General features: G+C 36.5%; 1 protein-coding gene across 1 annotated transcript; it reads left to right on the forward strand.

Annotated features, from left to right (window-relative positions):
- The first annotated feature begins 1,084 nt into the window (after positions 1-1,084).
- Positions 1,085-10,211, forward strand: LOC104233622 (uncharacterized). Its single transcript, XM_009787078.2, has 6 exons — positions 1,085-1,537; positions 1,617-1,665; positions 1,764-1,815; positions 7,747-7,910; positions 8,340-8,453; positions 9,289-10,211. The coding sequence occupies exons 1-6, from the start codon at positions 1,179-1,181 to the stop codon at positions 9,445-9,447; spliced, it is 897 nt and encodes a 298-aa protein (XP_009785380.1). The 5' UTR covers positions 1,085-1,178; the 3' UTR covers positions 9,448-10,211.
- Positions 10,212-11,833: the final 1,622 nt, after the last annotated feature.

Below are 11,833 nucleotides of genomic sequence, written 5' to 3' on the forward strand. Positions count from 1 at the left end.
TCTTTGTAGATAAATTGTAGATGAATAGAAAATTTTGTAGTCAATTTTTTTTCAACATGGATTGTAGCTTAATTGTAGTAATTTTGTTGATAAGCATGAAAACAATATTGCTTTATACATCATAAAACTGATTTGTAGTTTATTTGTAGCTAAATGTAGGAATTTTGTAGATATTATCGTAAAATCAGACTTCCATAGAATTTGAAACATAACAAACCTGCACTTGTGTTCTCATTTGTAATAGCCAATTTCATACTGAAATCTCGTAACTTATGAGTAACGGATACGATCCTAAGTTTTTATTCTCCTTTTTTGTCTCCATATACACACTAACCCCCATATTGTTCCTAATCTCCATTGGAGGACAATTCTCATTCACAATATATTTGATTTCTACAATTTTTTCGAAGTATCAATCATTAATTGCTCTGTAATTGTAGAAATCAACATACTGTAATTTGCATCCTCATCAAGCACAATACCATCAACTTGAAAATCTCTAAATCTGCCATAGCTATCCAATTGTCATTAAAATGTAGCATGATTGAGATTTTGGACATGATTGCGTGTCGTTGCTGAAGTATTGTTTAATATTTTGTCGCTTTTTTGATTTTTTGGATTAAGAAAAAAAGACGAAGGACAGAGAATCGGCAGAATCGATTTCTACAATTTGACTTGAATTTGTTGAATATTTTGTCGCCTTTTTGATTAGTGGATTGAGGAAAAAAGTCGTCAAACTGAGATTTGCAGAACTGATTTCTACAATTTGAAATTGAGCTTCTGATTTCGACGAACTGAGATTTTGATTTGTAGCGATTGTGAGAATATCGAAAAATAGAATTTGATTATAAATTGAAGATAAAGGATTTCCGTGATATGATTTGATCTGATTTACGCCAAATTTTTTTAGAAGATTCTGTTCCTGAATTTTAGCTCGACAAATTAAGAAGATTCAACTACTATTAATTAGTATTTAATGATTGGTATAATAACTGTAGAAAAAATATGAACAGAACGGGTAAATTAGAAACTATGCACATTTTTTATAATAATGTTTCATCAACGGCATAAGAACATTTTAAATGACCGAAAAATAGTTATAGCTTGCTATTTTTACCTGAATAAATCTTTTCAAGTCGTCTCTCCCAACTGGAAAAGCTAACACAGTTGCAGCAGAAATGGCTCATGTAGTTAAGCCTCTAATGAATTGGCCAAAATGGCATCACTATTTATACGTTCGCGCCTCATTCGTTCACCTGGTTCAATCACCAATTCCACTCTTCTCGAGCAGTAACGTCCGTCAACCGCCGTTATCCACGGCATCACATTCCGCTTTCCGGCAAGCTCATTTTCGTTCCGGCGCCGCCGTTAAATCGCGTGATACTTTATTACCTCCGGATCCCTATGAGAGTGAGAGTGATTCCGATGGAAAAACAAGGAAGAGTCGCAACGAGAAGAAGCGTGAAGCTCGTCGCGCTGTTCGGTGGGCCATGGATTTAGCTAAGTTCTCTCCTCCTCAAATTAAGCACATTCTCAGGTAAATTGAGCACTTCTAATTACAAGTTGCAAAGGATATAATTTAGTGTTTTACTCTTATATTTTGGTTTTCACTGTAGAGTGGCTTCGACGGAGCAAGAGGTATTGGATGCCGTCCTGCTAGTCAAGGTAAATATTTTTTGAAGCTTTATTTCGAGCAGTTTTGAGATTTTATTGCTTATTTTTTGTGGTCAGTGATGAATTTATGCTTGCTCATTTTGTTGCAGAGACTAGGTCCTGACGTTCGAGAAGGAAAGCGTAGACAATTTAATTACATAGGTATGCTTCAAAATGCTTACTTTGATTCCTAGAGTATTAACCTAGTCATCTTTTTCGATTATGGTTGTCCATCAAAATGTCCTTTTTGACAAATCTTTAAGTTAGTCATTCGGAATTCAGATAAGATAAAGTTGTAACTTGTAGTTGTACGTTTAGTAATTTATAAATATCTCAGTTATATCTAATTTAGGTTCAAAGGTTAGTCAATATTGATAGCTTGATAAGTAAAAAGGACTGGCAGATTAGCATGGAGGAGAACTGTTTTAGAAGATAGCAAATAATCGACATTTGGGAGCAGAGAAGGGGAATGATGAAGTGTTAGGATTTAGGGAAGGAGTATAATAATGTCTGTTTGCAACCAAAAAAAAAAAGGAGCAAATGAGTTTGCAGTATACAAAGCCATTTGAATTTGAGAGATTTCGTTCTATATATTTGAAATTCACAAGGCTTAAATGCTTTACAGCGGATCTGAATATGAAGTTCAAATTGAAAATACAAACTCAAATCACGGACCTCATTTCAAAGGACACTTATAGACATGCCATTGGAAATTCATAGATATCAAATCGCTTCTTATTAGCAGATTTCTCTATCTGAATAGTTCTATTGCTTTCCTTGACTCCTAAAGGATGGACTTGTTAACATGAATGCTTGAGAATGTTAGAGGGTACTTTGTAATTTACTTAGCCACAGTAAAACTGGTAGAGAGAGAAAAGTAACCTTGGAGCTGTTTCTTACTATCTGTTATCTCTCAGTTCATGAATTAACTACTCAAAAAGAGGGAGGCATTCTTTGTCCAATTCTATAGAAGTTTCCCTTTCAACCTGCCTCTCATCAATCTACTATCGGTCAATTTTTATTTATAAGGTTCTCCTATCGGTCATATATAATCTGAATTTCTCCATATTGTTCAAAAGCTTCTTAGTTGTCTGTCTGGCTCAAACAACTGCTGGATGTATGGTCCTTCCATCAGATAAATTCAATTGTAACTGGTTTATCTTAAAGTTTTCTTTAGTCCTCAATTTGTATTATGCAAACGAATACTTGTGTTATGCAAAAAAATAAACAAGAATTGGTGAAAAAAGTTTTTTGTCGCATATTCAATAGATCAGATTAGCACTTGATAAAACCAAGGGTAAGAATAGAATTTTTCAGCTCAGTGTACCAATCTCGTGGAGCTTGTTTCAAACTATAGATAGCTTTATTTAGTTTACATACATGAGTAGGATATTGTCTAGATTCATAACCTGTAGGCTACTTCGTGTATACCTCTTCTTCAAGCTTTCCCTGTAAAAAGGCGTTATTAACATCCAACTGGTAAATGGGCCAGGATAGTTGGGTTGCAATAGCAAAAACTAAACGAACAGTTGAAGGTTTAACCACCGGGCTAAAAGTTGAGTGATAGTCTAAACCAGGTCGTTGTGTGAAGCCTTTCGCAACAACTCTTGCTTGGTATCTGTCAATCGAACCATCAGGCTTATGCTTAAGCCTAAACAACCATCTACATTCAACCACATTCCTTAAGGGATCGCTGGGTACTAAGTCCCAAGTCCTGTTTCTAACTAAAGCATCAAATTCAGACTGCATAGCAGTCCGCCAGTAAGGGTAAGATTCTGCTTGTTTGAAGGTCTTTGGTATAGGTTCATGCATGAGTTTGGATTGAACTGATAGGTGAAATTGCTTGGGTTTTAGATTGTTCGTCTGAGACCTTGTGACCATTGGGTGACGAGGTGGAGGTTGGGTAGGCGTGGTCGTAGAGGGTGAGGTTGATTGGTGTGTGGTACAAGCTGGGGGAGTGTGTTCCGACATTGGTAGGTTATGGGGATAGGTTGTGTGGATCTTGGAGGAGTTGCCGAGGTGGGCTGGTTCGAAATTGGAGATGGGTTTTGGTTATCTTGGTCAGAGGAGTTAGATTTGGGTTGTGAAGATTGGTTATGATTATCTTGCCCGGAGAAATTAGAGGAAGAAGGATCATTACTTGAACTTGAAGAGGCACGCATAGGAAGAGGAGAAGCAATTGGCGACTGTATATGCCTGGAAATTGGAGGTGGCAATTCAGAATTTGCACTTAAAGGAGATATATCTGTATTTTCCTTTTAAAGCTAATATTTTTATCTAATGTATCCCATGCCGGGAGTTTATTAGTATCCCTATATTTTTTAAAGATATTTGCAAAGGGATAATTATTTTCAAAAAATACCACATCTCTAGAAAGATAGATTTTAGAGGCGACGGGATCAAAATACAGATGATAATAATATTTATTCGAAAAACCTAAATAAACACAGGGCATTGACTTGGGTTCTAGTTTATTTTTGACATATGGTCTGATCCATGGATAACATAAACAACCAAAAGTTTTAATAGACTCATAATTTGGTGCTTCTTGAAATAAAATTTCATACGGGCACTGATTATTTAAAACCGATATAGTGAGTCTATTTATAAGATAAACAGCTTGGTGGCGGGCAAATTCCAAAATTTAGAGGGTAACGAGGCTTGGTGTAAAAGTGTTTTTGCAGTTTCAATAACATGTCAGTGACGACGTTCTACCAATGCAACTCGTTAAGGAGTGTATGGTGGGGAAACCAAGTGCTCAATATCCTTTGATTTTAAATAGGAAGTTAAGCTTCAAAATTTACCTCCTCCGTCAGTACAAAAAGAAGAAATCGTCTTTCTAAGAGTGGATGTAGCGTTCTAAAAACTTTCAAAACTTCATGTTTAGATTTTAAGGTGTATAGCCGCATATATTTTGAAAAGTGATCCACAAATATAACATAGTACCTTTTTTTATTGATGGATAAAATTGGTGCAGGCCCCCATAAATCATTATAAATTGTTTGTAAGGGTCGTTGACTCTTCAGGGAGTTAACTGAGAAAGGTAACCTGTGGCTTTTATTAGAATTACAAGAATTACAATCAGCACTGACTCTCGAAGAACTAACGGGAATTGAAAATTTATGCAAAATATTATTTAAAGTGCGACGATTTGGATGACCCAAACGTCGGTGCCACAGTTGAATTGGAACAACCATGTTGCATTGGGAATGCCTATCTGGTGGCCACATGTACAATCGTCCATTACTCCGCCCTCGAACTAGCGCCAATCCCGTATTCAGATCGTTCACAATATAAGAAAATGGAAAGAATTCCATGGATATGTTAATATCACGACAAAATTGAGAGACAAATATGAGATTATTTTTTATGGCAGAAGAACAGAGAGTTTTAGATAGGGTAAAGCGATAATTTGATGCTTTAAGTTCAGTGTTACCAGTTTGGGAGATAGGTATGGTAGTACCATTACCCATGGCGATTTCCTCAAGTTCGTGGTAGTCTTGAGCAGTTGCTAGGCTTTTAGCATCTGAGGCAATGTGATGTGTGGCCCCCGTGTCAATGATCCATGATGGTTGTTGTTGTGATTGACGTCCAGCAAAGTTGGCTCTAGCCTGAAAATGATTGTGGGACTGGCTGCGACAGACTCGGGCAGAGTGGCCAGGACGATCACATAGCTGGCAAATCAGATTGTTGTCAGACTGAGAAAGTTCTTACGAGGCTTCCATGGTTGGCCTCGATTGGGTTGATTGTTGTTTGCGTTGTTGCAACGCCTGCTGTTGGTATTGTTGCGAGGTTGAGCAGTAGATCGTTGTGCAATAGCAGCAGTAATGGAATTTCAGAGAGAAGCATGAGTATCATGATGCTTCAGGTAGAGTTCATGGTCAAGTAACTTCTCATACAACTCTTCATATGAGATGGTAGTATCTCGTGCCCGAATAGCTGCTGAAAATTCTTTGAAATCTGATCCAAGACCAGTAAGTATCTCACAATGAGTTCCTCGTTGGATACAGGAGCACCGGCTGTAGCAAGTTCATCACAAAGAGAGCGAACCTGATGCATATAGTCAGCGACAGGTAAAGCATTCTTTGCAAGACGAGCTAAGTGATCTCGTAGACTAAAAATTCGTTTTTGGGATTTATTGGCATACGCCATGGGAAGCGCATCCCAAGTAGCCTTTGAAGAGGTTGCTGAAGCAACATATGCAGCAAGGGTAGGATCAACTGAAGGCAGGATGGTATTTTGAATAAGCTGATCTTGGCGAAACCAGGATAGGTACGCAGGGTTGTCAACAGCTTGATTGTTTGAGGAGATGGTTTGCCTAGGGGCAGGAGTAGTTCCATCAAGATGGCCATAGATATCGTGCCCACGCATAAGCATCGAGACCGGAGCCTTCCAGAGGGAAAAATTATGACTACCTGCAAGCTTAATAGGAAGTTGTGTGACAGGGTTAAACTGAACAACAGTGTTGTTCGAAGCATCGGCATGAGCAACAGTAGCAGCTATTCGGGTCGGGTAGGGATGGGGAAAAGAAACTAGGATTTGACTCGCAAGAGTACTTTTAAGCTCTTGATACCATAAAAAGGAAGGTTATAGACTGAATGAAAGGGAGTTAATTTTATTAATGAAGTAGTAGCTCTTTATTTAGAGCAAAATTACAACAATAAATCTTCTGGAAGATACAGATACATACGACCTAACAAACTCCTAAAGAAAAGGCTAACAAAGAGATACAGATAAGGGCTATGTTAATGGACAAGGTTGAATCAGTGAAGAGTCCTTTACAATTATCCAGATAAGCAAATATTTTATGAGATGTGATAGGCTGCTAGAGGTTTGAGAAACAACAAGGGTAGAACTGAGTAGTAGGAATGCTTGTGTGAAACTGCCTTCGGATCTAATGTGTAATTGTTCGATAACTTCTTGAGTTCCTCTTGCAAGTTTTTCATTCTCACAGTAGGACTTTGGTCATTGGAGTGGGATTCCATGACAGGTTTAAGGGATAGGGCTCAGTGGAAACTAGGTCTCTTTGCTACAAAACAGAGTTGATAAAACAAACTTGTGAGTTGAAACTGATGCACCTAAAATGTAAACGAGATTGCAAAATAGCAAATTGGTGAATGAAAATAGGCACTCGGAGAATTTAAGCTGCTTAATACTTGATAGTTCATACTAATGGAAAAGGAAGTAGTGGCATACTGTGGAGTTTCAATAATTTAGTTGTTGGGAACTGCGCAGCACAACTTATTAGTTATTACAGTATAAGTTTTAATTGAATACTCTAAATTTCTTTATCTCATATTTTTTCGGAGGTTCATGCAACTGGAGGGTAAACACTAAATAATAATACTGCAGTACATATACCCAGTCGAAAGAAGAGGAATCAACTGGATACTATTCTTGAGCAGAAGCACTAAACAAATTATAAATATGTACTTTTGGGAAGAGACATTCTAGTGAAAAAAGTGCTGGTCTATCACTTAATGTTTGACCTATATACTATCTGTTATTAAGAAAATCCAGCTATTATTTATAGCTGTTTGAGTACTATACATGTCAATAACAAAAGAAGTAATCTGATAATTGGATATCCCTTGTGAATACATTATCTACGTACTGCCTTCTCATTTCTGCATTTGTGCTCGCTCCAGGCCATAGTGAATAAGCTTGTCATGTCTTTTGGCCCATTTTTCTCTAGGAAAAGGTGCTTTGTATAATTGATCTATACTGTTCATTCCCATGACTAAAAACCATAAAGTTCAGTATTAAGAGTTGTGGTTTATTAATTGATTGAATGTGTATTGTGTTCTTGATCCATTATTCATATTACTAAATGTGGTGATACAAACTGAATACCGTGCTATTAATGTTGTTATTTATCTGCATTTTACAAAGAGATGGTTTACTTTAATGATTTGAATTCTAAAATCTATGGGCTCATAAACCTTGGATATTTTTCTGAATATTTTTGGGCTAATAACCCTCGAAATGTTTGTGGCGTGATAATTTCAGTGTATCCTCCTGAAATCTTTTATTATGAGCAAATGGTGTATGTCCAAAGCTATATGCTCACAATGTGATACGAATTCATGGTAGGTAGATTATTGCGGGAAGTTGATCCTGAATTGATGGATGGTTTAATTCAGGCAACAAAAGATGGAGACCAAACTAAATTTCAGGCTTTATCTGGTTCGGAACTTTCGGCTACTGAAGATGTTGATGAGGAAGTTGAAGAGACTGAATATGAGGATGACGAAGATGTACCACATAATCCCAGTCCTCTTGTTTTCTTTTCTCAAAACAATCTGAGGGAATCAAAATTCTTTGGCTGCTTTTCTGTGTTAAAAATTGAGACAGAGCATAGCAAACTAAAAATGCTTATTTTTTTCCATGAAGATTTGAACAAGTATTAGAACTGCTGTCCTGCTATATGGGGTAGATAGCATAGTGCTACTGCGATTTAAAGTTTGTCAGGAACTAATTTTGACAAATGGCACTTAGGTGATATTTTAGAACACCAAAACAGACATGAAATCAGGCTGAACAAAAAGTATTACGATGGCTCTTAAGTAAATATAAATGCAAGTACCGCACAGAGTCATAGCACCAAAAATGGTCCTGTAATTACATGAGACCAGGTTAACTGAAACCCAGGAAACATTACATTTTTAACTCTTGCTTGTTTTCAGGATTCTGAGGACGATATTGCTTTAGCTGATAGGTGGTTTGATGGCTTGATAGATAAGGACGCTGACATCACAAAAGAAATCTATTCTCTAACTGAGGTTGACTTTGATCGCCAGGTTAGTTCAGCTGCTTATGCGCGGATCTGGAGTTATTTGTCCTTTCCGTTGGCATTTTGGAATTTCTGGTTTATAAGTTGAATGGAAACATGATTTTATGATTCTCATACTGAATCTCTGGCCTGTATCTGTTCATCCCTTAAGACAAATAACCAGTAAAGAAAAACTAGAAAAGAAGAACTAATATGGATAAATCAGTCTTTCCGGCTGTCAAGTGGGCACACCCTAACCTATAACACTATAAGGGGTCGTTTGGTAGGAGGTATTAGAAAAAAAAATGCAAGCATTAGCTCTATGCATTACTAATACCTTGCTTGGTACATTTTTTCAACATGTGTATAACTAATACATGTATTAGTTATACATCATACTATTAATGCATGCATTAGTATGTTTAAAGACAAAATTGTCCTTAAAGCCTTTAAAGCTAGAGAATATGGAGGGCATTTTTGTAAACAACTATTTTTCTTAAAAATTATGCAATGCATTATAATTTTGATACACCACACCAAACAGTAGATAAGAAATAATATATGCACAACTAATGCTTGCATTACTAACACATGCATTACTAATCCATGCATTACTAACACACCTTATTCCGCATTATTCTTATACATCCTACCAAACCACCCCTAATTGTTCTCTTGTTTAACTGTGCCTTTCATCACTGTAAACTTAAAGCTGTCAACAATTTCCTTACACTGTTGATATGGTTTATGCTGCCCCTACTTGAGAAATTAAAGAAAAATTATGTGCCTTTTGTATGTAAACTACAATTTGCTTGTCTTGCCAGGGTATACTATTTACCTAATTGTCTTATCTCACTGTACAGGAGTTACGTGGTCTTGTTAGGAAAGTACAATCAATACGAGAACAACGGAGCAATTCAGACGAGGATGATGAAGGAAAAGTAAACAGTGATATTGTCCGTGCAGAAAGGTCCCTCACCCGTTTCCTTCGAGGTCTAGCCAAGCAGCTTTCAGCTGAATAGAGTGTCAGATTCATCTGGGAGCATTATGCTACCACATGGCCATCAATAGATCCTCAAGAAGTACATGCGTACTCGTGATTCTTCCCAGTACATGCATGTACTATCTGGAAGTTAGATTACATTTCTCTGATCCCATGGCTTCTTATTTCCCTCTATTATTTTTGTCCTTTTTTTTAGGGAAGGGGGTTTGGGGGAATGGGTGGGAGATTCTTTTCGCTGTAGATCAACATCCACTGTCTAGTGCCTTAAGCCAGAACATTACTGGATGTTTGTGTGGAACGCTACTACTGGAGTATTTAAGTTAAAATCTTTGAATATTTGCATAACAAATAATGCAACGTACAAGCTTTAAATATTTGCATAATCTTTGGCTGATAGATGACATGGGATTTTGAGCTTGTTTGTCTTGATTGATAACTACAATGATAAAATTCTTGTAGTTTCAATCTGTCATTCCCTCTTTCTGCATCAGCTGACGGTAATGAAAGAGGAGTGGCTGGCTGCTATTGTTGCTTGGAGTAATACACGCCTCATTGATTGAAGGACAAAGACATTGGTGACATTTGCATCGGGCTTATTATGCTATACAGGTAATGTATTTTGTTGAGAAACTCTGATAATAGAGAAACTTCCATATTGTCAAAATACATTGCTTTCAGTTGATGTTTCACTTTCACATTGTAAGACAGAATATATGAGTCATCTCTAACTTTATTTTGCTGATTCATTTGACTATTAATAGAATTTTCTTAGTTTAATTTCAATATTAACGGCAACTTGTTCAACACATGATTCATCCTAGATATAAAGAAATACTACTCCTAAAGTGGCTGCTCCATTTATTCAGGCAGACAGTGGTTTGGTAGAATTCAAAATTGCTGACTAAGGTTGATGTGTCTATCAGGTTAGGTGTTCTTGGCTTTGAGAAACTGTTGTGGATAGCATGGAGCTATCAGTATCAGTTAAAAAAGGTCGTGGCCAAGTCATTATCTGCTAATTAAGTTTGGGCAGCTGTCCTTTGGCTGTGATTAATAGCCATTCCTTTATCTTAACTAACTCTTCCTTCAAGATAATATATGTTACATGTACGTTGAACGAATAGTTGAATCAAAATGGAAAAAGTTAGGAAATTATTTCTGTCGATAGTTTACTTTTCTATGCTTTCTAAATTCGTTAATATTTGTCGTAGGACCTTTATCACTAGGCAATTTGAGAGTTGTGGCCTAATAGTAAATTTCGCCTATGTAATCGAAAGAGAGTTCAGAGCATTCTCCCTCTTTTTCTGCTTGTGTGGGCTAGCTTATCTTGTTGGTCCGAAGCGCGGATAAAGGAAGAGGATTGTGGTAGGCTGACAGTCAACGTAAAACTTGACAATTCGTGATGATTCCTATAATACAGTTATTATAGAATTTTCACTTCCATATGCAATTTGGTTATTATTACTCAACATAATAGAGCCATTATCTATATCTTATTGTTGTACGGAAAAGTGAAACTTGACACAGAAATATCTGACCGACAAGATAATTGTAGGACCAAAAATTAGCATTTAGCAAAATATTCTGAGAAAAATTATTAGAAGTTATGCATGTTCTTATTGATAGTGTTCGTAGTCTGAATTGTTACTGTTTCTGTATTCAAAGTATTTCATTAAGTGAGTCGCCATTGTGGTAGTACCTAACCTGCATTGCAAATTGAACTTGGCAGCTGAGACAGAACTTGAAATTTGTGCGTTCTAAACTTCTTAGGAAATTCATAGATTGTTTAGTTACTCCTATTTGATTTGCAATTAATATTTATATATATTTAATAAAAAAATTTAATACTAATATGGGGACTGAGCAAAAAAAATTGGGTTCGAATCAAATGTAACAATCGCATGGGGCTCCCTATTTGGGCGCCCCTTTTTAACCTGTACCCGTTTTGTTGTTAAAAGCTTTTTAAAAAGACTATTTTGCCCTTCTTTATTAAAAGACTACTTTCTCTCCAAGTATACGCTAGTCCTCTATGTTAAAACTGGAATTTTCTCAAAGGAAGCTAACAGTACACCTATGTTATTTCGAGGAACAATGCAAAGTCGTTAAGCGCGTTTTAGGACTTTACAGAACCAAAAATGGGAGGAAAAGTTAATTTCATCACCAATAAATTCACTTTCAAAATTTTCTTTTCTTCCAACACTACAGAAGGATGATCTTAAAAAGCCTTTGCCATTTCCTCTTTATAGTGAACGTGCATGGAAGAATTCGCTGGAAAGAGAATCTTCATCTTTTTCATGATTGATTATACATGTGATTGCACATTCCCACGGTGTCGAAATATATTGCGAGCCATTTTGTAACTGGTGAACTTCAGCTTTAGGAGCTGAAGTGTTTGTTTTTGTAACTGG

The sequence above is a fragment of the Nicotiana sylvestris genome, chromosome 4, assembly GCF_000393655.2.
Source record: "Nicotiana sylvestris chromosome 4, ASM39365v2, whole genome shotgun sequence".
Classification (NCBI taxonomy): domain Eukaryota; kingdom Viridiplantae; phylum Streptophyta; class Magnoliopsida; order Solanales; family Solanaceae; genus Nicotiana; species Nicotiana sylvestris.